Source organism: Colletes gigas, unplaced genomic scaffold (assembly GCF_013123115.1).
Source record: "Colletes gigas isolate AHSC1104 unplaced genomic scaffold, ASM1312311v1 Colletes_gigas_Sc00001, whole genome shotgun sequence".
Lineage (NCBI taxonomy): Eukaryota > Metazoa > Arthropoda > Insecta > Hymenoptera > Colletidae > Colletes > Colletes gigas.
In genome coordinates, this window is record NW_025106630.1 from 7,058,999 (window position 1) to 7,085,000 (window position 26,002).

Here is a 26,002-nt window from a genome sequence, read left to right on the forward strand (position 1 = left end):
CGAATCTATCCGTACAACTTTCGCAACGAGAAGAGACAGACGTTCTCTCCAGTCAAACGTATATTAACAAAAAAAAAAAAGAACAATTAAATGTCTTGATTGACAACCTACGTTAAACTACCAATATAGAAGACAATTCTTAAACCAATCTGCGCATACGTCAGTCAATCGTGGGATACAGCATCCGACTGCAGCGTAAAAATAAAATAAAAAATTAAGAATCATCGTAAATGCAGACTGGTATGGAAACCGGCATCCCTACAGTGAGGGAAGAAATTGCTCGTCTCAGCATGAGATACCAGCACCGACTGCACCTTCATCCTAATAGACTCGCCACAAATCTCCTGGACACGTTCGGTGAACAGGAAAGACTGAAAAACCATCGTTTCTTGCAACAACCCTTCGGTTTCGACGACGCAAGCTCGTAAATGTCACTGAATTTATTCACGTTCCATACGCAAACTGCCACGATCGGCGCTAAATATAATTAGTTTATAGATTCGACCAGGGCAGATAATAAATATCAAAAAGCCATTATACAACAGTTTATCTCGAGAGAAAATTTTTCATGGTATTCGGAGCATTATCTTAAACGTTATACAATTTTCGACTGGAATCGTTGACGTTCGCTGCGGCGAAAGAAACAAATCTTTCGTGGAAACAATAATAATGGTATCGATTCCAAGCCCCCCGAGATGAACGACCCCTTGACCCCTGGCCGATTGCACGCGCCTGGACGTGACTTTACGATCGCGAATACTCTCGCGCGATGAATCCTATTTTGCACGGTGCACCTGCGAACCACGCCAACACAAAGACCGACGAGAAACGCGCGTTCGAGTACGATTGTGATAACCGGAATGCGCTCTTCGGTCTTTCAAGGCCATTCGTTCCCGGCGACCCTCGACACTCGACACTCTTTCTACCCCGCCAACGACACCTCCCACGGCCCTGCGAACCTTTTCTTTTCACCGCTTCACCTTCTCGTGTCCAACATCGAACGGAGAAACGAAAAAAGAGAGAGAAAGAAAGAGAACACCTATGCCTCTGTTTTTCCGAATATGCTTCGATATTGTCGTTACATAATGAAATTCCGTGAAACGAGTCGCGGTATATCGGGAATACGTAATCGTAAAACAAATGAAAGGGATTAAACGGATGACTTGGCTCCCACCGTCGTATACATATGTATTCCGTGTCGGAACGGTAATCTGAATATTACGGCCACGAAAGCGTTTCGTTGGCAGCAAGGTCTCCCGTTCGATCGAGGATCGACTAAATTTAGTAGGATTATCGAGCAAGCGAAACGAGAATCGACGTGATATTTTTCGGTATTAATCGATAGGTTACCCGACCGTCCTAATCGGAGATTTGGTACTCCTGGTCGGAGCCTTTCAATAAAATCGTACGAGCGTTACAAATTCAACGTTCGTTTTCTATTCTACGACACGCGGCCCGCCTGAGCAACCATTAATTCGCGGGATTAGGAGCGAACGAAACCCACCCAGCTTTTAAATCCTCTTTCCGACTTCCGTCGCGTTCGAGTCGAACCGAGTCACGTCACGAATGGAAAAGGTCTAATAGATTGTCCTACCGTGTCCAAGAATTTGGACGATTTTTCATCGATCCACAGCGATTCGAATTAATATTACAACACTACGATTTCGAGACGTTTGTACCCAAGATATTCGAACAATCGCTTCTCGATATATTGCAAACACTTGTTTTAGGTGTTATTCGGTTCGTGTTATGGAAATAACTGTGTACATTAAATAAATAAAATTTATATTTTTACTAATTACAGTAAGTGTTTTAACAAAATGCCGTTGGATAAGTTTGGTATAACGAAAAATATAGTGCGATATTATTAATTCGATACGCTATACGTGCACCCGTGAACGAAGGAAACGGCGGAAGAACGAACGGCACGGAAACAAGTTTCGTAAACTTTTTGCACATGATTTTATTTGTTCGTTATCAAACGCGGCGCACCGGCACCGTATTACACGCACGCAAATCCTTTTGCTTGCAAATACACGCGTTACACAGCTTACTCGTAGAGATTATTACAGTTTTTATTCAGCACCTATGTCTGAGATACGTCGAAGGCAGGTACAGGAGATACGTCGGTGAACACTAAAGTGGTACGATGCGTAACATACTATCGTGGAGTTTCGCGTTCGACGCGACGTTTGTAGAAAAAAATGTTTGCGTCTTGTTAAACTAGAACGATTGCGAAAAAATTTGATATGCGCGAACATCGAGAAATTTGCGATATTTTTCGAGACCGGCGATGCGCTGTTTTAATGAATGGTTGTGGTAAAATACTACACAGGATACGTCACGATTCTTCCCGCCATGTTTTCACTCGGCGTTACAACGGGTTCGAATGCGTTCAAGTGTCGCTTATCGGAGCTACTGGAAACGTTTCTTTCTTCTAGTGTAATATACATATACATACATATATCTTACTCTATTCCTATTTAACCTATATTATACCCATCTTGAATCGAATCGATTTCCATAAAAATCTACAATGCTCGTCGACGAGGTAAACAGAAGAATTACTGTCTCTGGTAACGGTGAAAATAGAATGTTTATACTATAAGAATTATTCCCTCTATGGTACCGAAAGAAAACTCTCTTAAAACGATTAAAAAATATGGTAGCGAATAACGTTATGCCATTCAAAATGTTAAAACCGCAACGAAGATGCGATCGTTGCTCGTCGCGCGATACTTGCAATTTAAATCGCGACGATTCTCGATCCCGATTCGATTCCACCTCCTCGACGACGTTCGTTCCCTTCGACGAGAGACATTTCTACAAGACGGATAAAAACGCGAGCCTCCGTCGTTGAAATCTCCTCGGTTCACGCGACGCGCAATCAATCGATTCAAAGTCTGCGCACGATCGTCGGGAGGAACATGCCGATCAACAGGGACGCCACGGTCGTCGTGGCGGCGACACCGACGCTCGACGCCCCCGATAGATTGAGTTTCTTCGCTAGATCCGCCGGCACGTCGACGTACACCTTGCTCACTCCGATCTGTTTGATCAACGTGGACAATTGGTCGGCGTCGACCACGTCTTTCTCGTTCGACCAGACGGTCAGAGTCGCGTTGCTCGAGCCGGGGCTCTTCTTGATCAACGACTCCATCGCTGCGACGTCGTTCACGGCCAGTGCAGCCCTTACGGGATAAGTTATCGGCTGGGTCACGTTTTGCTCCTTCAGAACGTCGATCATCGCCTGGATCTGCTTCGTCGTGTACCCATTCTTGGTGCCGTTCTGCGCGGCGTCGTACCTGAAACGGTGAAACGTTGCCAGCCCGTTCTCGAACCTAAACGCGTCGATCTTACCTGGTGGTCCAGCCGACGGACAATGTGTAATTCGTGAATGCTTTGGCTCCGGACAGGAAAGCCTTTGCGTCCACCGGTAGGGCAGTCGCGTTCACCGGTCCAGGAAGTATGTCCGCGTTGAGGAATACGGGGAACGCGAGCTGAAAGCGAACCAGTTGCTCGATTAATGGCGAAGTCGAAGTAGGACGAGTATGGGTTAAAAAGACGCAAGGTTAGAAGGCGTATACGCGAATACCAAGAATTGTACGTGTAGCGGGAACCCTCGATGGTCAGGATTAAAATAACCCACGAGTCCTAGAATATACGTGGTTCGATCGAACCGTTCACTGCGAGGTGGTTCGCAAAGATCGCAGAAGTCGGTCTAAAAATACGCGAACGCGGGATACGTACTTCGTTCATTTTGTTTTCCAACACAGGCTTGCTAGCGTTGAAGGCCTCGATGCTCTTGAAGTCCAGCTTGATACCCTTGGTGGTGTTGCTATCTATGACCGTCTTCAGGAAATTTTGAAGCGTCAGATCGCTCGTCGTGTTGGGCGGATGCGCCATTATCGGGACGTTCATGTTGGTGGTGTTGGTGGTGTCATTACCCAACGAAACGTCAGCCTCCAACATCATGATGGCGTCTTTAAAAAGAAAAACCGTCTTGTTTCTGAGCGTCGTCTGGACGGGGCTGGATGGAACAGGGCGGGACGAGAGAGACGGAGATTCGTAACCGTGGCTGGGGAAACGCGAAAAAAGAAACTCGGCTGGAAACAGTAGTTGCACGAGTAACTAGAATATTGATCGCGTCTAAAGAGGCTGACGGATTCAACTCTTCTTCTCGAGTATTACGACCGTTTAGACCCTCGGTGTCGTCGAAAAGGTTGGAAAATATCCTCCTACCAGTCGCAACTTTTCTTTCCTTGGCATCGTCGATGCAAGCGGAACAAAATCAACTGCGTGCGTGTACATACTGCGTCGGGACAGACTATCTCGAGGATCACCACTTCTGCAAACGTGCTCGAGATAGATTGGATGTAATTTCTGAGAGACGGAGAACCGTAAAATTATGACGAAGGAATAATCGTCCGTAGGTGGGTTCGAGCAGCCAGTCGATCCGTAGAGCTGGAAGGAAACGCGCACGCAGTTGCTTCGTATACCTGCTCCGCCACCCACAACCGTACTATCCAAACGAATCTATTTTTCTTTATCTCCGCTTTATATCGCTGCATTTTGATTTACATTACCACGACGAGTGTAAGATCCGTACGTATATGTACGTATGTACGATACGTGTATCAAGCTCCTCTAAAAAAAAGCGATTTATAGCATCAAGGGTTAGGGGTTTCCTGTGTGCTGGTCGAAGAATTCAATAACGTTGGGAGGGTCAATCGTACAAGACTGATTACTAAGAGGTTGATGGGTAATTATCTCGGGATAATTAAATGATAAAAGTTTTCGATAATCGTTCGAGCGAACGTATAAGGGTTTAGGGGTCACGTGGCTGGCTTTCCAGCAAAGAGATTGATGTGTCCGATCGACCAAACGAGCGGGATTGCGGGATTTCGGGATTTAATTTAACACGCAACTTGATTCTTTCATCCGTTATCGTATTAAGAGAAGCAATGGCGTTTTCCTTCCCGATCGATAGAGAACTGCTCCATTAGTTGCTCTTATTTGTTTCCAGATAAAGTGGACGAAGTACTCGATGGATAAGACAAGAAACGAGGAGGGACGTTTGTTTTTCTTAAATGTTCGTCTAACTGTAACACGACGCGTTCCGATCGATCGAAGCGTAATTGCTACGACACCGGGTATGTCCAGAGATTCGTCCGTGAGTTTCTGGATCTGCGAAGATTCAAGTTTCGGCCGTGATCGCGTCACGTCGCGTCGGAAGGAAACACGTTCGCGGTCGCTTCCGGTTTTCGTCGCTAATGATACGATCGATCGGCCATTTCCAGGATCAAGGTTGCGCGTGTCCGAAGATCAACCTTCTGCCACGGCTGAAGTAGCAGAGTTCTCATTGACATTCACGAGAGACAGCACGGCGTGTTTCTCGAAAATCTTTTGTCGAGACAACAGCAAGCAACGGCCATGTATCGTTTTCCTGAATATTAATTACAGCGACGACGTCAAACGTCCTAAATATAATATTAGCGAGCAACCTTCGTGCCAATGCACGTAACGAGCCGAAACGTTTGTTCAACGTATAATTATTTGGCGAGGTTGAGGACGATCGAACACGTTCGACTCGCGATCGAAGCGCGAGGGAACGAAACTATCATTAAATTTATTCATCCGGGAATCGTTATTACAGCGTCGTTGGAAACCTCGGACCTTTGACACCATTTAAATTTCGTCGTCTCGCTTGGTAACGAGTCGCGGCTCGAACGCTCGACGAAGCTCGTTCCAACGACTTTAAAGAAGAAAGACCCGGACCACGGCAGGTATAACTTAGAAATACGATTCGGGATGACGAATTTTGGATCACTCACCATTTTTTAGCGCGATAGCGAGTTTCTCTTGGCTGTTGACGGCGTGAGCCCACGCGATCCGCGTCAGATTCCCATCGATGCTGGGAAAGAAACTCTTCGGGTCCGTGGAATTGTTGCACATGACAGCTTCTGAAACAGGAAAACGACCAGTGAGCGACACACTCGACCTTCCGCGTTAATGTTCTCGAAGGCACTCGTGCGTTGACCCAATATTCGAACGAGTCGGTCCATAATTGAACGGACTGCGAATTTCTCGCGTCGCGCAACGCGCGACGTTGCGATCCGGTGAGTTTTTGAGGGGGGGGGAAGGAGGGACCAAACGACACGGACGGACTCTCGGCCTACTTTGCTCGCTGCGCCTCGAGAGATCGATAATCGTATTCCTTCGTTACCGTCGCGTCGTTCGCCTTTCGGCGCTCCACAGACCCCGACGCGACGCTTTTACGTCTAGATCGCTGCCAAGCTAATCCCTTGCCTCATCTTACGTTCACTTTTCACTCGAACGAGGACAGTAACGTTGAAAAAGAGTTTTTTCTCGCGATTCGTCCGTGCGTTCGTCCGTTTCGTGGTATCTCTGAACGCGCAGGTACATCCCGGAAATTTTACTCGAACGAATCGATACGGGGCGAACTCCCGATACAATAGTTTCAACCGACTGGTTTCCGGTCCAACGAAGGCGAGCAGGGTTCGCTCTGTGCGTTGCCCGATCGACTATCGAGCCAACGGCGATAAAACGAGCCGAGCGATTTTCCATATTTTGCGCCACGCGCGACCCAACGGGTACCGCGTCTATAAAAAAAAGTTGCTACGTTGTTAGTTTATTCTTGGAAACGAAGGTTGGACAAAATTAACATCGCCTCTTTTTTAACGCGAAATTTCACTTGCTGTTTGCTGTTCTTGTTCGGTTATATTAGCGACGATTAAATACGGCTCGGGGTATAATTAATTTCACGGAACGTTTCTCAATAAATATACGGAACGTCGTAGTTTGTGTATTTGGATTTCGAAAACGAGACGGTATCAGTCTACAACGCGTACAGCCTATCTACACTACGTCTGCGAACTTGTAACCGTTTTTATAATTTAACCATTCGTTGCGTAAGCTGACGCGATATTGTTAATTATCGGTTTCCTCTGTATCTCTAGCCTCGTAACATCAAGAAACGGTGCATTTACGCACAGAGAATCTGGCATTAGATTCGCCAGTGTAGAACGACGTTCAAGTTCGTGTAAGTATAAAGCCAAGGTGATGCGTTAGGAATGGTAGGTAAATAGTCAGTGAAAGACGCGGGAAGAACCATGATTCGAAAGCGAGGTCGTACGATCCGATTCACTTGGCACTGCTAATGTATACTAGTTTGCAAAATAAAAAAACAAATCCTTTACTTATGTAAACCACTTTGTATAATAATAACCCAGACCTAATTTTTTACTTGTTCGCGAACTATTTGACGAGCGAAACTATAAATATACGCGTTCAAGGTTCCCCGTGCAGATTAATTTGCGCTATCTTGATTTTCTCGTCCGCGTATCTCGAACGCTTATTTTCGAGCCATCGATTCCGTACAGTGCACCGTCTGTTCGCGAATCGGTCGTCGACCACGGCGCAACGAGGAAAATTGCAACGACAGCCCTTTTCCTCGTTCCTTAAGGTTCTCTGGTCCGTAAAGCGAGCATGGGCCTCGTGTGCTCGAGGTGCGACCGACCTCGCGCGAGTTAGACCGACGTCGTTCTAATTGGCTCAACAATCGATCGCCTGTCTCGGTAAGACACGACACTCCCTAATACGTAACCCGTCGTCTTTGCACGGCCAGTACTCTTTTCGATAAATCGATGTGCTCATCGTCGATCATACCCTTTTCCCGCCCTTTTCGTTTGATCGCCAAGTTTCTTCGAACTTTGAAACCTCTCGTACGCGCCAATGTTTACTCGTGGGCTTCGCGACAGCTATTATTATTATCATCATTCATTTATTAACAGGAATTTAGTGCAAAGGATGTAATACGTAATAAGAGCTACAAATGTGGATTTTACATTATCGCTTACAAAATTTTAACAAAATAAATTAATTATAGTTCGTTGCAACGATAAACTACATCGTTTGTTAACGAAACATTATTCTTTACTAGTTTTCATAGATAAGTCGCAACGCAACGCGTAACAGCGACCAAAGCTTCTGCAGACATTGAGATCGTAGTTTCTACAAACGTTCCGATGTTTGCGAAGCCGAGAAACGGTTTATGTGTTTACCTAAGATTCTGCTGTTGCGTTACGCGTTGTATTTCGTACGTAAAGTCTGCGCGCGGTCTTATTCTACTTCCGTGGCATAAAACCTCGATGCTCGATCAGGGGGTTATTCCGGTCTAGAGCGATCCATACGCGTACCTTTCTCGTTGCTCGAAAAGCTTACGTGCTTGCAGTAATGCTCGAACGTGCGTTAAAAATCGGGATCAGAGTCTTTCATTTATCCGGGACGAAGACACGAAATTCGAGACGTCCAACGAGGCGAACGAACGAGGTATACGCACCGAGTGTGAACGCGTCTCGTATTGCAGGAGTTTGCTCTCGCGATGTGTGGAAAAAGCTGCGCTCGTATCGAGTGACAAACCGCTAATGCGAACTAAAAACATTAATATTCCTCGTTGTGTCGTTGCGAGAGTATTAAGAAATATAAAAGTTCGCGGGTTGCATTTAATGGTTGTCGCTCGATATGCGCGCGATAATCGCTTTCAAGCACGATCGTCCACATTTTGTTTACGCAGCTGTCGTCTGCTCGTCGAGTCAACGAATCTATCGCATCGAATAAAAAGATAGCGTACGGTTCGCTCTTTCGAATATACGTTCGAGCAAAGCATTTGCACGTAGTCGGCGGTATAATAGCGAAAATAAATTTCTATCGCGGTAATCGTGTCCAGAACTCTCTTTTACGGAGATCAATCGTCGTTGGACGCGATTCGATCGATACCCTATCGATAACGGAGTAGCCTCGACGCGATACTGATCCGACAGATTGGGCGGTTATTTGTTTTTCGTACGACGCGATATCGTACAAGTTTATTGACATCGCGCGATACGCTGTGAAACGTCGCGTTGTATCTCGTAGTCTCGATTATAGTATCACTCGTGACGCAATTCGCCGTCAACGCGATGTAATCGCGTAATTTTTAATCCGCCGCGTTGTTGTACCAACGCACGTACGAAATAAAGGAATATTTTTGAAAAGAATGAAACGCGTGGCGAGTTCGAGGAGCCTTGGGTTAGACGATCGACCGCTCAGCCAACGTCACCAGTCTTTTATTCCTTTCTCTCGTTACACCTAAACTCCTTTACTCCGTTGGGTATGGAGGACGCGATTCTACAATATTATTCCAACTACGAGCAAAGACAGCTTACACGCTGTCTACTTTAACAACGTGTGTATTCGGTACGAAATGTTTACCGTACACACGAGCACACTAGCATCGGAAGAGAGAGAGTTACGAACGTTTCGGAATGGCCACGCTCATTGTCGAGTTTCAAATTCTTATCTATACGCGCGGCCATAGCAATATTCTACGAGCATCGATATTCTGCTGTCTCGTTTACCCTCGTGACTCATTCTACATATGTACATGCATGTCATGCGGTTATTTTAAACTGTACGGAGATATCGGTATCTAAAGGTAAATTATTCGAAGGTAGTACTTGCGTGCACGTATGATCCTAAACGAGGCGACACCGTAGATTCGATTTTAACACTAGGTTTACGGACACTCGTTGCGCATATTTTTATTGTATCTCGCTGTGTTGACAGTTACATTAAAATGCAATTTTTCTTTTAATCAGAGTGTATATTCATATCGTTACATCAATTAAATCCAACGTAAATTACTAACAAATAATATTTAGGAGTTCTGTAACGTATTCCGTAAACCTAGTGTTAAAAGAGACGATCACGACAGGTATTCCGTATGGAAACGTCACGGAACCAGTTTCTTTTTTTCTAAAAGAAGGTGTTTGGGCCTCGGTGAGTCGACCAGGCTCATGACACAGACCGCGTTTCAGTCAAGGCCAGCATGGGCAAAGTTGGAGTTTTGTTAAAGGAACAATGTGTCATAAACTCGATCGGCGAAGGCAGTCTCGAGTGGTTGCAACCCCAACGAACTGTCGAATGGACCACACGTGCTCGAACTCGTATACCTGGGCCTCCCTTGTTCGTAGTTAGTTTTGCACACGGGCCCAGGGACCGACTCACGCGGTGGAAAATCCCCGGAGTTATCAAACGTAGCGCCCTCCATCTTGGACGCCAAGCTACGTTGACATCGTTGCACCCCCGCCACGGAAACTCTTGGTGGAAGGGGGTTGCAAAGTGCCAACGCCTTGGAAAAACGACGGAACGCCGTCACTTAGTTTTTCACTTTCGAAACACTTGGAGTTTTAGCATAGAGCCAAACTTCGTTTTTCACCGCCAATAGCTTGATTTTAGACTCCAGAATTCTTCGTCTTTAGCACAGACGCTAGCTTAGACTCGAGACGTGAGTTTTAGTATAGAAAACCAATTCGTCTAGTTAGTCCCCCAAAAAGGAGTGGTCTTAGTTTTAATCGACACGCCATGTTCAATCTTTCAATATTCGAACGAGCTCGTCTCAACCACGTATTGAACAGAAGGTATGTAACTCTTTGGTAGAACTCGCCGCGACTCGTGTTCGCTCGAAAAGGATCGAAAGATGGTTGAAAAATGTACCGCGTAACCAGTTCCAATGGGTTTGCGTGGCTGAGATTTAAGAGGAAGTATGTATGTCGCGCACGTGCGCTGTATCGTAAGAATCATGATCGTCGGGGACGCAACGAGCCTCGAAACGCACAGCGTGTACAAACTCTTTCGGTTAGCGGCGTTCGAAGAAACGTATACGCGTAATTCGTCGTCGGAACGGAACAAACTTATACCGTCAGCGTTGAGGAAAAGTTTCGACCAATAAAAGCATGTATTTCGAAACGAGAGAATGAAAGAGGAGTCGTTCGCTCGCAACTCGTTCGCTGGCAGTCGTTATCAGTTTGTGTTTTATCGCTGGCAAATATTTGATCGAGGATCCCTATGTGCGTTACTCTTATTTCGAGGAAATTAGAACGCGGTGTTTTCGGGGTTGGGTGTAACCGTATTAGACGCGACCGTGAGTCACTGTTCGCGAGCCAGATAAGAATGCAGTCATAGTCATCGAGGCCACCACCTATCGCGGTAAATTAACGCGCTATACTCCGCTGAGGAGAACGATAGATAGCGAGGGAAATAAATTCGGATTGTACAAGAGCGGTGGGCGACGTTCGCGTCGTTGAAATCGGTCTCGCGATCGCGATTCGACGTTTCAACCTCGTGTTGGATGACCAGTAGGCCAAATATCGATATGGCTCGTTGGTCACTAGGTTTAAGGGTCCTCCTCCCCTACTATTGCTAAGGTCCAGGGTCTCAGAGTTGCACAAGAAGTCTACGGGTGTTAACGCCTTGTCCAAGAGTCAAATTCCATTGCAAATTCCGTTATTCTTCATAGTTGTGTTAGAAAATCGAAATAAGCGAGCGGCTAAGACGGGCCACATGCGTTTTCTCAACGCACGACCCCTCTCAAGGAAAAGTTCCTTGAGAGCAGGGGTGTCAAAGAAACAAATCCGCCTCAGGCTAGAAGCAAGACATTCTTGTAGCGACCATCGCCTTGAACGGGTCAATAAAGAATCGAATTTTATATTGAAGACGCCCACATCATTTATCTGATTCTTACAGTTGAGTTCGGCGTGAATTCAACGCAAATAAACTCTTATAATACAAAAGGAGCATTACTCGACCACCCGGATTCCAACGATCGAAGGAGTCGTTCGATGATCGACGATCGATCTGCCGAAATACGATGCACCTGCGAGCATTTTGCAATTTTCTCGACATGCAGACGAAGGAAGCCTCGTAGTTTCCAATTTATTTGTTTCAACGGTTCGTGTGCTGTCCGTGTCCGCAAAGATCTATACCTAATCGTATTTACGCGCTCGAGTCGACGCGCTTTGTAGCCTGCTTATAAATTACACCGGACCCCCGTTAATTAGACCGCCAACGGATGGTTCGTGTTTATTATCGTTAAATAGAAAACCCGTCGTATCGATCCCCGACTCGGTCGATTAGGCTAATTAGTATTATTAATACGTCCGTAACGGGCTCGGTCATGCAACGATTAATTTTTTCCTTGTTAATTGTTTGCACGCGAGTCACTCCCGTTTTTATCCGCGCCTCGTCTTCGTGGTCGTTGCATGGAAAAATATTTGCGATTCGTACAAAACAGCGAAGACCCATTTTTTTTTTTTCAACGGGGAAAACCCTGTACGACGGAAACCCGCGTCTTTCCTCGATAATCCACTTTCCCCTTCCCCCCGTGTACTATGCAAACCGTGGAACGGTAACGTGCGGTATCGCGAGAACGATAATCGGATACTGCGTCGTCGAAACACAAGCATAAATCTCCGTTCGTTGATCCAACTACGCGTGCATGTGTATCACGGATTGCTACACGTATCGTTCCGTAGGAGTCGATCGGAATATCTTTGGCGACGGTATATTTTTTGCACTGTTTTCGCTCGTCGCGTTATCCCATGTCGGGGCACGGTCAACGCGTTAATATCTATTTTTAAAAGCGAACCGCGTTACGAACAGCGCCGCGGTTCGCTCCGTTGGAAAGCGCTGGAAAATGCTGGGCACACCGACGCGAAGAAAGGAGAAACGTCGAGTAAAAAAGTCCGAAGGAAAGCGGCTCGGAGACGATGACTGTACAACCACGCGCGTAGGTTACGTTCCGAGCGATAGCGGTTGCAATTAATCGCGTCTCGTTGCAAAGATAAACAAACGACAGTCCCGAGGCGTTAACGACTCGCTCGTTGCACGTAATATCACGCCATCCGGAGTTTCGCTCGCGAGATTCTCCCAGGAAAATTCGTAGACCGAGAAACGCGCGCGCTCCTCCTCCGCCGCGACCTTAATATAAAATCGATGAGAAACGAAAAGTCCAAACGTATCGCGAACGATTCTACCAGATTTCGTGGATTCGAGCGAGGAAACGATCGAGAGACTCCGGGGTGTGATATCCAAGGTAATTGGCTGGAGACACCATGGCCTGTCCCGAAATTGGAACCGTTCGTCCCTTATCGTTTACCCCGATCGAATGTGGGCTTGGATCGATGGAAATTATTCGCGGGAAACGCGTATCGACGATTGGTTAGGACGTGTGGACACTTACGGATCGCTGTCACCAGAAAAAGGCACGTTATCGCTGTCCTGATAGCCTTGGTCATGGTCCTTGGCGGCGTACGGTGTATTTATTCGCGAAAATGTCGTGGGGTGGACGAGGTCTGAGTAAAACGAGGTGCACAGGCTACTGGGAAAGACGGAGAGAGTATGATCGGCGCGGCTCTGGTCGCTGAACGACACCCGGTCAACTCGGCAGCCTCGAAACGACTGACTGTCGTCCCCCGTAGTGGCCGTAGTTCCGTGGCGTCGACCGATCCTCCAAATCCCAAGCGTAGATACACGGAACACGGTGCCGCGTGCACGGCTAAGGCACTCCTGGCCATGTTCAAGCGGTGCATAGGACACATGCCGCGTGCACACATGCGTTCGAGGCGCAGAACGCTCCCAGACACTCGGTGAAACGTGGCCTGAATCGACCGACCGTGGGAAGGGTGGCCAGGTACGAACGGGAAGGGCCCTCTCTCGGCGCCAACGGGCCCAGGACGCGTGAATCGAATTAAAAGATTCGAGTCGAAGGAAAGGATACGCAGCGTCCGACACGACCGTCTCTTTCGAACGCGTACCATCGCTCCGGTAATCGATTATCGACCTTCGATTACCTCCCGTCGTAAAACGTTTTCTCGCCATTTCTGATTACCCTCTGTTTCTGTTTGCGCGCGCCTCTCCAACGCCGGAGTCTGCGATCCGTTCTTACTTCGTTTCCGGTCTCCGTCAATCTTTCTCTTGTTTCATCGATCGTCCGGGGCAAATTTTTCCACGTTCTCTGTGAAAATAGCAGCGGTTTGCGGGGAATCGTGGACGCGGTCTCGGGCGTCATTAGCATTTTAAAACGCGTCCCGGCCTTTCGCGAAAAATTTCCTGCTGCGCGTGACATGTGTTCGACGCACGAACCCCGAACGAACCATGAACGGCGACGACAGGGGTTGTTTTTCGAGGGTCGTGGCTGGAACATCTGTCGAGGGGCGAACCGACTACCGACGATTTCGCAACACTTTTGCCATCGAGTTCTTTTCTATATATTTTTCATCGTCCTGCGTCCAAGAAAACATTACGAAAATAGCTATTGCATAAAACTTTTCATCGATACAATTACCAGCGTTTTCGATACCTCGACAAATGGAAGCTACGAACGATTTGATTACCCTCCCTTTAACTCCGTTAGCTACCAACGATCATAAACGTCATCCTTACCGAGAATCTTTTGAAGCACCTGTTGGTATTATTTACCAAGAATGATATACCATTTTATTTGTACGATTAGTCAACGGCTTCCGGGATGGAAAATTACAAATTGCTTCGATCGAATTCGATTAAATTCGAAATCTGAAGGCCTAGCCTTCCATCGGTAATGTTACCAACGTGGAGATTCGTGTTCGATCGATTCTTGGAACGTTTGCAGCACGTGTCCACGAATTGATAAGATTCTAAGCCCTTATCGATGAAATATTCAGTATATTTTTTACGTAGATCGTTGGATCTACATCAAATAATCGTGAAATAAGTAGATAAGGTAAAGAGAAAGTTATCGAATCGATGACTGAACGGCAAACATAACGAGATTAATTTAATCGACTTTGGAACTTGTCTTCGACTCGTTCTCAGTGCCGAATCGATGATGTGCGAGGAAACGTAACGAAACGGAACTCATCGTTGCGTACCGAATTTTCCAGATTGATGCTGAGCTGGCTTTGTTGCGCGTGCTCGTCTCGTGTCCGTCTGTTGTACGAACACGGGCCATAGTTCTCGGAATACAATAGAAAAATGGGACTTTTCCCGAAACAATAGGGTTTGCTCCCCTTTGTCGCGCGAGTCGAAGGTTTCTACCCTTCTCCGGAGCTTTCGAGCTGCTGCACAGTACCAGCAATTTAAATATACCATACGATGATAATCTATTAAATAGAAATACCAGCGACAGCAATGGCTTCTTACGTTTTGTTCAAACGAAAACTCTAGACCGACGCATAACCAGTGATACCAGATTGAGCACCGAGTGCACTACTCACACTATGCCAAGATCACGCGTACGTGAGCACAAAGAATTCTATGTGTTCTCGTCATATTTTACCTTTCTTTTCCTCTCCAAATCATTACCTTAGTTATAAGACTCCCTGAAACTCCTTGGAATTTTTGAACCCCTTTGGAAGTCCTGAAACACCTGGAAAGGCGTGAAACAGCTGGAAAGTCCTGAAACTCAGAACTTTGCTAAAAATTCAGGACTCCCCAGTTGTTTTAGGACTTTCCAATTGTTTCAGGACTTCCAAAGGGGCCCCAAAATTCCAAGGGGTTTTAGGGCTTTTCAGTTGTTTCAGGACTTTCCAGTTGTTTCAGGACTTTCCAGCTGTTTCAGGACTTTCCAGTTGTTTCAGGACTTTTTTCTCGAATTCTCGATTTTGCCAACAGGTACGAGAAATTTAAAAGTTAATTTTTGATTTTGGCAGCAAGTACGAGGACTGGACACTTTGGGAATCCAATTTTAACCGGAAAAACGATCTCTTAAAACTAAGGCAATGATTTGGAGAGGAAAGGAAAGGTAAAAATGATGAAAACACATAGAATTCTGTTAAATTATATCATTTATTGCCATAGATTTACATTATACATAGGAATAATAAAAAAATTCTTCGGAGAATCGAAAAAGAGGGCATGCGTCAGTTTGTCTTTGTCGACTTTCCGTAACTCCACGAGCTCACGTACGCGTGATCTCGCATGTGTGAGTAGGGCACCGTCGGTGCTTTTCTGGCACCTCTGCGCATAACTCATATGCTGGATTCTTGCATCTACTGATAGTAGGTTTATTCGTATGCCTGGTTTGTGATTATAGACCACAGAGACGAACATCTTATGGTGTTTCGTTGCCCAAACTGGAGTTTTCCTCGCTTTACAGCGTTCAGGAACAACTTTTCGAATAATCTTAGAATTTCTACGTATTCTCCATTAAAATCCTTACACCTTCCGATGGGAAAACGTCCAAGTTTGTCGAGAAATAGTACGGTTTCTCCAACGCGAGATGGCGCCTATACGCAAAAATGCGCCATCTAGCGTCGAAGATAGCGAACTATTTCTCGGCAAGCTTGGTCGAACGGGATAAAGAATTCACGATCACGTTGACATAATCTCAGACGTATATTGAAAATTATATGCGCTTCTCAGAGAACTGTCTCAGATACATGGTTGCAGAATATCAACCAAGTCTCTATATTAAAGAAGTATCCAAAAAATTTAAAATTACGCGCGTAAGCAATATTGATTATTATCTATGCGGAGTCTTGTGGAAAATGGAAGAAAGTAAAACGCAGAAGTAAAGGAAAACCATCGTATTTACTTTTATATAATGCATCGTTCACACTATTACATTATTTACAATTGGCAGACGGTAGTGGCACTTAAACAGATTGGAATTGGTCCAAGGGTTCGTTTTTTTTTTTTATTCCTCATGATCCGTTAACATCGTTAGCCCCCTTCGTGGACTTCGATGGGCGGTAATTACACGTCGCGTGTACAATCTTTACTCTTTCGTTTCCGTAACGGTAGTTGGTACCGGCTTGTCGTCGCAGAGGACCCAGAAAGAAACGCGGATTAACGCAACGGCCGTAACAATCATCTTCGCGAACGTGATGCACGTGGACCAAAGGTGATCAACCGCGTCTAAGACCATTGTCGGTACCGTCGACGACGACGGTAAATTGTTGCGCTAACGAGCACGAAAAGAAAAGAAAAAAAAAAAAAGAAGAAGAATCATTAGGATTATAGTTGCAAATTACTCGCCGACAATTATCGATCTTCCAACAATCCTTAAATCGCGACAGTGTATTCGCGTCGATGAATTTATTCACTCTAAAACACAGCAAAGAATTTCTGATACACGATCGCAGTACGGTACGATACGTCGTTACGAAGCGCATAGAATAAACCCGTATTAAACAAAGCGTCGCGACATGGTGATTTGAACGCGGATAAAAAAAACATAACGAACGTGTAATGATAGATATTAATCACGCGATAACGATAATTCGCCTAGAGCACAGTGGTTTCGAGTAAACGATTACTCGATCGCTTCGACCACCATGGCGCTTTCGTATCCACGTTGCTCAGCCCCTCATAAATCGCTCGCGCTTTCGAAATTTCAGGTCTGAATTTTTCCATAGGAAAGGGCGATGGACTTGGTCCACGTTTACACGCACATCGTTACCCGTGATCCTCTCATCGATCACGATTCGTGCTTCGCTGCGAAATAGGTCACGGACGATTCGAACATAGTACGCGGCTAAAGTAACGTGTTGTCGTTCGTCGGATCGGCCAGCGAGAATAATGGCGGTGGTCGATGCCGTATAGGATCGGTAGGCGTTCGTTCCGGACGAACAGCGTTTGTCAGGCGTAAGTGAAACAAGTCAGAGCAACAACAACGCACGTTCGCGCAGCAACAGTCCACGGAGTCTCTGTACACTTTCTTGCATTTCCCGGCTCTCGTCTCGCTCGAGTTTTTCACGCTTGCTTTGGATGCGGCGCGGCCGCCGCTGGCTCCGACCGGAAGCACGACAACAGGAAACCGGTGTACATGGCGAACAGGACGGTGATGGCGATCAGCATGTACATGTAGATGTTCAGCTCCGGTTGACGGTACCTGTTCTTGCGCAGCCATTCGAGCACGTCTTGTTCCTTGTGCATGTCGCCTTTTACCAAATAAGAAACATTTATTTATCGAATATTCGCCGAAGCAAACACTTCTCGAAAGAGAAGTCAGTATTGGAATCACACAACTGTTTTAGCAACCTAAAACGACCTCGATTCTATGGCTGTATTTTGTCAATTTTTTTCTCGACTTTCGACCGCTGATATTAATAAATGTGAACGCGATCTCGTTCGATCCCGACCAGCGCGCGCTGCATTGGACCTTCCTCTTTCGAACGAGACCTCATACGACCCAAAAGCTGCTCGTATAAGGGCAAAATCTCTTATTTCGTAAACCCATATTTCGGGGCAAATTTTGTCGGTATACAGCGCCGCTGCATTACCCGTCTCTACCCCCTTAACTCCTTAGCTTGCAATTACGTCTCAGAGACGTGATAAGTCAACCTGGTCAACCATGAATAAGACGACTCAGAGACGTGATAAGTCTACCAAGTCAACCACGAATAAGACGTCTCAGAGACGTGATAAGTCTACCGGGTCAACCACGAATAAGACGTCTCAGAGACGTGATAAGTCTACCTGGTCAAACATGAATAAGACGTCTCAGAGACGTGATAAGTCTACCTGGTCAACCACGAATAAGACGTCTCAGAGACGTGATAAGTCTACCTGGTCAACCACGAATAAGACGTCTCAGAGACGTGATAAGTCTACCAAGTCAACCACGAATAAAACGTCTCAGAGACGTGATAAGTCTACTGGGTCAACCATGAATAAGACTTCTCAGAGACGTGATAAGTCTACCAAGTCAACCACGAATAAGACGTCTCAGAGACGTGATAAGTCTATCCTGCCAATCATGAATAAAACGTCTCAGAGACGTGATAAGTCTATCCTGCCAATCATGAATAAGACGTCTCAGAGACGTGATAAGTCTATCCTGCCAATCATGAATAAGACGTCTCAGAGACGTGATAAGTCTATCCTGCCAATCATGAATAAGACGTCTCAGAGACGTGATAAGTCTACCTGGTCAACCACGAATAAGACGTCTCAGAGACGTGATAAGTCTACCTGGTCAACCACGAATAAGACGTCTCAGAGACGTGATAAGTCTACCAAGTCAACCACGAATAAAACGTCTCAGAGACGTGATAAGTCTACTGGGTCAACCATGAATAAGACTTCTCAGAGACGTGATAAGCCTACCAAGTCAACCACGAATAAGACGTCTCAGAGACGTGATAAGTCTATCCTGCCAATCATGAATAAGATGTCTCAGAGACGTGATAAGTCTATCCTGCCAATCATGAATAAGATGTCTCAGAGACGTGATAAGTCTATCCTGCCAATCATGAATAAGACGTCTCAGACACGTGATAAGTCTACCGAACCAACCATGAATAAGACGTCTCAGAGACGTGATAAGTCTATCCTGCCAATCATGAATAATACTACTCAGAGACGTGATAAGTCTACCGGGCCAAAGCCTGGTGTCGTTTTTGGCACAGTTGAAAATTAAATCGTAAGGCAAGGGGTCAAGGAAACGAATCGATCTCTGAACCAAAGACGCCTCACCTCGATAGATACTCGGGAATCTTTTGCGAAAGTAGACGATGGCAGGGAGCTTGGTGACGCCCCATTTCCTGGCGTATCTTGGATCGGCCATCTTGACGAACGTGATGTCCAAGTTGTCCGTCTCTCCGTCGATGTCCTCCAGTTTCTCGTTCACCTCCTCGCTCTCTTTGTTGTCGTGTTCGTCTGAAAAGCGATCGCAGTATCTCAGACGCGTTTTGCTTAACCGTGTTTGCTTAACCCAAATAGTCGAGAGAAAGGGACGTTTAATTACAGAAGAAGACGGCCAGGAATTCGTTCTCATCCAGCAGCTTGTCCAGCATCTTCTTGTTCACCTCCTCGATCTCGTTCTTGATCTCGAAAACGTCCTGGGACGTCAGCCACTGGAGGATCTTGTCCTCCTGCGTTAGATCGCCGTCGTAGATCAGCGGGGTCTTTTTACGGAAATAAACCAGCGACGGGACGTTGAGAATTCCGTATTTCTCGGCAGCCTCGGTGCCAAACACCTTCACGAAATCTATACCGAACAAGTCCGCCTCGCCGTCGATCTTCTCCAGAGCTTCCATGATGTCGTTGCACTCGGGACAGTCTTCGTCGTCTACGCGTATTCGAACGAAACAAAGGTCGATCAGTAAATTGTCTAATTTAATCGGGAGTCTATGATACAGGGCACGATCCAACTGTGGAAACTCGTTTCGTCGCTTCGTCTCTTGGCTACGAGTGCTCTCTGTGGCAGAGTTCTTAAAAACTGGCTAGACAAAGTCAGGGATACAATTACAGTCACCATCACCTTTTCACGTTAGTAACAAACAATAACGATACCTGTTATATCAAACCTTTATGAACATTCTAGGCATTTTTCGAGTCGAAAACTGATCCTCGTGGCGAGTAGAATAATCTCCCACGGTTTGGCTACTTATTTTTAGGGCAGTTTCTATAACTTAGAACGTACAGAAGAAAACTGCTAGGAACGGAGACTCGTCGAGAAGCCTCTCCAGCATCCTCTCGTTAACGGATTCGATCTCGTCCGCCAGTTCTCGATTGTCGTCGTCGATCAACCATTCGAGAACCGACTGTTCGTTCTGCAAATCACCTGTCGAACGTCAACGATTAGAAAAATCGATCGTACGTAGCGTTTCGTCGCGCGGAGATCTATCGAATATTAGAAACCTTCGAACAAAAGCGGATTGCCGTTTCTGAAGTAGACTAGGGCGGGGAACGTTTTGATCGAGTATCGTTTCGCCAGCTGGGGGTCCTGAATTTTCACCAGGTGGATACCGAACACGTCGCACTCGTCGTCGATCTTCTCCAATCCCTCCAAAATTTCGTCGCATATGTGACAGTTTTGCTTGTCTACAACCAAAACAGTTCTATTTTCCTTCGTGCTTATCGCGACGAGAGTTGTCTGCGTAAAGATCTTACAGAAGTAGACCGCAAGGTACTGCGTCTCCTCGACAGACGTTTCCAGCATCACTCTGGTTATCAGTTCGATCCGATCTTCGGTTTTCTGAGTGATCAGCCATTGCAACACTTCCTCCTCCACTGACAATTCGCCTGAACGAAAAGTAACAATTGCCTACATGATTCCTAATACTTTCTTTCGCTAATACGAACCTTCGAACATGTTGGGCACTTGATTCTCGAAATACACTAGCACGGGGAACTCGGTGACTCCGTAATCCTCTGCTACTTTATAGTCCTGGTTAAAAAAGGGAAAACTTAAAGATTGTTCGTTCGGAGTAGTTTTGTTTTTCAGAGGTTTTTGCTTACTTGTGTCTTAACGAACGTGATACCGTGCCTGTCGCAATCGTCGTCGATATTTTCCAGCTCCTCCAGAATCCCCACGCACTGCTCGCAATCCTCGACGTCTAAAGAGAAACTATATCGTTATAAGATTCACGACACTGTTGGGAAAAAGGCAGTCTATTTAGGGAGTAATCGTGGTTTTTGCTCTTCAGGTTCACGGACGATGATCTAAGAGAGCTGCTCTCCTAAGTGGGAGGGGACTAACTCTATCGAAAAATGAGACGATCGCACAGTGTAAAATAGATTCGTCTAAAATGAAATCTAATCAAACATGGACAAACGAAAGGCATGCTGATCAGCGGGGTGTCTAGAATACTATGGTTCTCTCATGCTCTCTAATCGTGCAGGTACACCTGTGCGAGAGTGTGATCGTGTGTGTGTGGTCGTTCGTGAAAAATAATATTCCCCGGATTGGCGGTTCCAACCTGAAAAAATCAGTACTCTGTAAAAATCGAGACAAAAATGAAAACAGAAGAATCTAAAGATCTAAAAAAAACAGGTATATTCGTGAAAAGTGTGGTCGAAATGTGTCGTGCTGTGTGTGCGCACACGGAGACAAACGCTGGATGAACTATCTGGAACACAGTGTCTAAAGTAACAGGTTTGCAAATCAACTTCTTTCTGTGTTCACGTGTACCATCGAGTTCCTCGGTCGCCTCGTGTTCGACGATCCTGCGCTCCTTGTGGCGGCCCTGCTTGCGTTGGTATTTTGCCTGACACAAGTCGCAAAGCGTTCTGTTCCCTGCGGCATTAGCAGACAACGTGTACAGCCTCGGACGTGCGGACAAGACAGATTTAAAGACAGTGGCCGATAGCAACTGATCACGAATAAACGTGTATTGCGACGAGACAGAACAGAAACAGTACGAGACGAGTAAATTCGGTTAATCATTGCGACACATCAAGCTCCACGTGAAAGCGCAACACGAAACGACGGTTTTGCGTGAGTATCTACATGTACAACAGTTTGAGTCTCGTTCGAGAATTCGCGTAGTTGTTACTCGACACCGTTGCTTCCAAAGCAGGAATTAATATACGCAGGCGTGTTGCTGGCTGCGGTCAGCAGTTACCTTTTGCTTAGTAAATAGTAATCGACAGAGGCGAATAGGAGAAGAGAGGGTATTTATCGGAAGTATTTGAACGATTCGATTGTCAATGTCGCGAAGAAATGTGGAAAGAGCGGGAGTATAGTGATATACGCAACAGGCTAGTGATACATTCCTGCTTGGCAGCTGACCGTGACTGAAGGACTGTCAGACTTACAGAAGTATACCGCCAACGATTCCGATTCTCTTATCAAATTTAGAAGATCCTCCCCTTCCAGATCCTCGATTACCTCACCGGATGGATCCTTCTGCGTCATCAGCCACTGGAGAATCTGCTCCTCGTCGTACAAATCACCTTTGCCCGGCAACCAAACGAATCGATTAGACCGCAATCGCATGTCGGAGCAACGATATCGTTTCAAACGAGATTGATACCTGCGTAAATAACTGGCTCCTTCGAGGACATCTTAAAGAACAATATGGCGGGCAGGGCGAAAACACCGTACTGCTTGGACAACTGTTTGTCGTCGATTTTCACGAACTTTATCCCCGCTCCGTCAGCCTCGTCGTCGATGTGCTCGATCTCTACCAGCACCCTGCCGCACTGTTTGCAGTCGTTGCTGTCTAAACATAAGCGCGCCACCGCGTTCGACATGCTCGAAAGTCTCGTTTCGTGTATTTGATTTGAATAAAATATGCAAAAATTTTAAGACCAGCCTACTCCGATGATCGGAACCGAAATCATCGGACTGGATACTCACAGAAGAACACAGCCAGATAATCGGTCGTCTGTCGTATCTTCTGGAACATCTTCTTATTGATACGTTCGATGTGATCGGTGAGCTCCATGTTCTCGGGGTTCGTCAGCCAATCGAGGATCTCCTCCTCGTCGTCGATGTCCCCGTCGTAGTTGATGTTCTTGCCCTTCCGGAAGTACGTGATACCCGGCGGATTCCTAAAACCGTACTTCTTCGCCATAAGTCGATCCTTCATCCTGACGATCTTTATTCCGTACTCGGCAGCCTCGTCGTCGATCAGCTCGACGTGCCTGAGCACTCTGGGACTCTCTGGATCTTCCTCCTTGTCTACGGGGATCGAGATATTCCCTTTCGTTTCGAAATTACTCCCTAGGAACCCCTTAAGTGTCCATTCGTCTATTTACGCTTCAAATAGGAGGGGATTATAATGATTCTCTTCAAAACACGCGTGTCTATTTAAAAAACGACTAAAGATCGGTCACTTAAGGGGCGAATTTGCTTTCACGAACGATGAATTATGGTTAGAAAGAAATTAGTGCGATAAACGCGAACTGGTTTTACTTTCCCGATAGTTTATGATACTTTATTAGCGGATCTATGAATCGTTATAGTCTTGTTTAGTCGAATGTGTAATCTTTACTTACCCCCGAACGAATGAATCTCAAATAGCGTGAATTTCAAAAAACCGCGACTTACTGTGAAGAATAACTGATAATCCCGCGTTACGTTTTCACCGAGAAAATGAATGATTTCTTACAGAAAATGACAGCCAGGAATTCTTTGGTCTCGATATACGTGGCGAGGGTGTCACGATCGATCTCCTCGATGCTCTCGTCCGTCTTCTGCTTCACCATCCAATCGAGCACCTCGCTCTCGTCGAGCAGATTACCTGAGTTATCGTAACGTTGCTCGAATGTATTCTAATTCTATTTAAACCCATTCGTTCTAACGAATAATAATTTTTCAAGAAGGTTCTGTTAATGGGAATATATCTTTACGCTTCTTTCGTTAAATAAGATTCGGTTATAAACGATCTGGAATGGCTATTTGATTCGATCTTAAGGTCGAACGAGTCCTGGAGATTTCTGGATGCTGAAAGTAACTTACCCCGCTCTGGAACTCGACGTATCGCGCGATTATTCGCGTGCCACTGTATCTACCGGGTCAGAGACGGGCAAAACGTGATCCAATTACAATTACAATTACATTTCGTCTGTGAATCGTTCGCGTTGCGATACGGATATCGGATCGTGCTGCTTTCTTGAAACTAAAAGATCGAGGTTAAGCGAAACGTCCCCTTGTGCACTTATAAAGTGGCGTTAAATTTTTTCCCCACGATTATGACAGTGTGAGCCCCGGTATCGTGAATGTGTATTTAAAGTGTAGGCAATGCTTCGACGAGAAACGTCGAATCACATTTCTAACGAGCCTTCGGTTAGCATCGCCTAGGAACTAATTATCCGATCGGTATTATGACGATGAAGATAATGGGGGGTTCGTATTGCTGGATTTGTACAATGCGATACGGGGTGGAATTACTTCTATCTACCATTAGCAGTGACGGGCGAAGCAAATACAAAGGATACTAATTGGTACTAGGAAACATATTTATTATCGAGTTTATTATCGTACATGTTGCTCTTATGCGATTAACGAGGACGCCGTTTCGGCGGCTTATATCGGCAGAGTAATGCGCAAACGTCCACGAGCAATAAACAATCGATGCCCGATAATCATGATCACAGACGCAGCGCGATAATTAAATCCCTTCATTTTTCTGTCCGCGAAATTGCCAATAAGCTATCTACGAAATTTACTTCGATCCATTGAACGTTCTCAAAAGTATAAAACGGGTGGTTCGGATTTAACGATTCGTGACGAATCGATCGAATCGATCGAAATTAATTATCGCGCCCATATATCAGTGACCGTGACACGAGTACAAGATTATCGGCACATTCGGTTGATGAGACGTGGTAGCGTGTACAGAAATCAACGAATAAAATACTCGTATAAATAAATAAATAAATAAATAAATAAACGGGTGAGCGTTTCTTGCGTTTCCTCTTTCTCGTCGGGTCCACGCGAACCGTTCGAAAAAAGATAAAAAGAACAAGACGTTTCGATCTTTTTTTTTTTTTATTTTTTTTTTTTTTTTTTTGGTTTTTTTCATGTTTTAGTGCTGGCTCGTGCGGCCCAATAAGCGATAAAAGCGATTAGTGGTAGCGAGCGTGATAAGAAACGCACGTGTTCCTCGACGTTTTATCGTTGAGGAATTGAGGGTATATTTATGTCGATCGCCACGATTAAAGTAGCGCTAGAAAATGACTCGCGTCTGTTGATATGGATGTTATGTTTCATGTTCGTGGGAGATCAATCGTTTTATATAAATACAATCGAAAGTGTTGTATATCTTATCGATGGCGAATCAAGGGCTTTCCTACGAAACCCGATACTCTGAAACAAAATTGAGAAACATCCATCGTTCGTTCTCGATCAACACGGTCCGTCACGATCGCAAAGTAAAGTAGCCTACTTTGCGCGGGTTTCAATTGACATAAACATACTCTGAGAGATCTGCAGATTGATCAAGGAATTGTATAGACACGAATCCGTTTGCTTTAACCCTGGCGTGTGACTGGCAAAAGTGGTTGGTTAGCGATCTCGCAATAATCTCCCAGGCCGCTTGTTTCGCGTTCCAGGGTTAAAACGATCGATCGAGAGAGTAAAAGAAATTTTTTTTTTTCGTCAACGTCGCTACACAACCTGTACCGCGAGAATCTAAATAGGACCACCACAAAAACGACTACCACCTCCGTCGTCGTCGACGAGAGTATCTCGAAAATGCAACGAAACAGCGGTACCGGGTGTGGTCGCGACGTTGACGATCCACAAGAACGAATCGATGAACAATTTTTTGATCTGTTCGTTGCAAGAAATGCATGTATGACTATATTTCAAACCGGGGAACGTTGTTCAAGGTCCTGAGTCGGTATATAGAAACACCAGACACGAATTCGGTAACTGTCTCGAAGGGTTATTTAATTTCCTTAAAAAAGAAGAAACGATAAATGGCGCGAGGGGCAGGGGGGGGGA

The 26,002-nt window shown here is 45.7% G+C and overlaps 2 protein-coding genes across 6 annotated transcripts in view; both read right to left on the minus strand.

Moving 5' to 3' along the window:
- Nucleotides 1–1,259: 1,259 nt before the first annotated feature.
- LOC122400984 (protein FAM151B) lies at nucleotides 1,260–13,396 on the minus strand. The gene is made up of 5 exons (XM_043402849.1): nucleotides 13,082–13,396; nucleotides 5,835–5,963; nucleotides 3,751–3,983; nucleotides 3,361–3,500; nucleotides 1,260–3,305 (listed from the first exon to the last, which is right to left on the minus strand). Exons 1-5 carry the CDS (start codon nucleotides 13,134–13,136, stop codon nucleotides 2,897–2,899), a joined length of 966 nt encoding a protein of 321 aa, XP_043258784.1. The 5' UTR covers nucleotides 13,137–13,396; the 3' UTR covers nucleotides 1,260–2,896.
- A 2,995-nt stretch (nucleotides 13,397–16,391) lies between these two features.
- LOC122396621 overlaps nucleotides 16,392–26,002 on the minus strand; it is a 29,861-nt gene continuing 20,250 nt past the window's right edge. For 2 of the 5 annotated variants that reach the window (XM_043395184.1, XM_043395194.1), the window contains 13 exons: nucleotides 23,664–23,795; nucleotides 22,910–23,233; nucleotides 22,584–22,772; nucleotides 22,366–22,503; nucleotides 21,740–21,844; nucleotides 21,067–21,164; nucleotides 20,911–20,995; nucleotides 20,719–20,850; nucleotides 20,467–20,649; nucleotides 20,249–20,389; nucleotides 19,571–19,894; nucleotides 19,300–19,482; nucleotides 16,392–17,762 (listed from right to left, as the gene is read on the minus strand). In XM_043395184.1, coding sequence (XP_043251119.1) covers nucleotides 17,575–17,762; nucleotides 19,300–19,482; nucleotides 19,571–19,894; nucleotides 20,249–20,389; nucleotides 20,467–20,649; nucleotides 20,719–20,850; nucleotides 20,911–20,995; nucleotides 21,067–21,164; nucleotides 21,740–21,844; nucleotides 22,366–22,503; nucleotides 22,584–22,772; nucleotides 22,910–23,233; nucleotides 23,664–23,795 — 2,222 coding nt within the window. In that variant the 3' untranslated portion in view covers nucleotides 16,392–17,574. Of the gene's footprint in view, nucleotides 17,763–19,299; nucleotides 19,483–19,570; nucleotides 19,895–20,248; nucleotides 20,390–20,466; nucleotides 20,851–20,910; nucleotides 20,996–21,066; nucleotides 21,165–21,739; nucleotides 21,845–22,365; nucleotides 22,504–22,583; nucleotides 22,773–22,909; nucleotides 23,234–23,663; nucleotides 23,796–26,002 lie in introns of all 5 variants that reach the window. The other 3 variants (XM_043395220.1, XM_043395211.1, XM_043395202.1) reach the window with 2 other exon arrangements.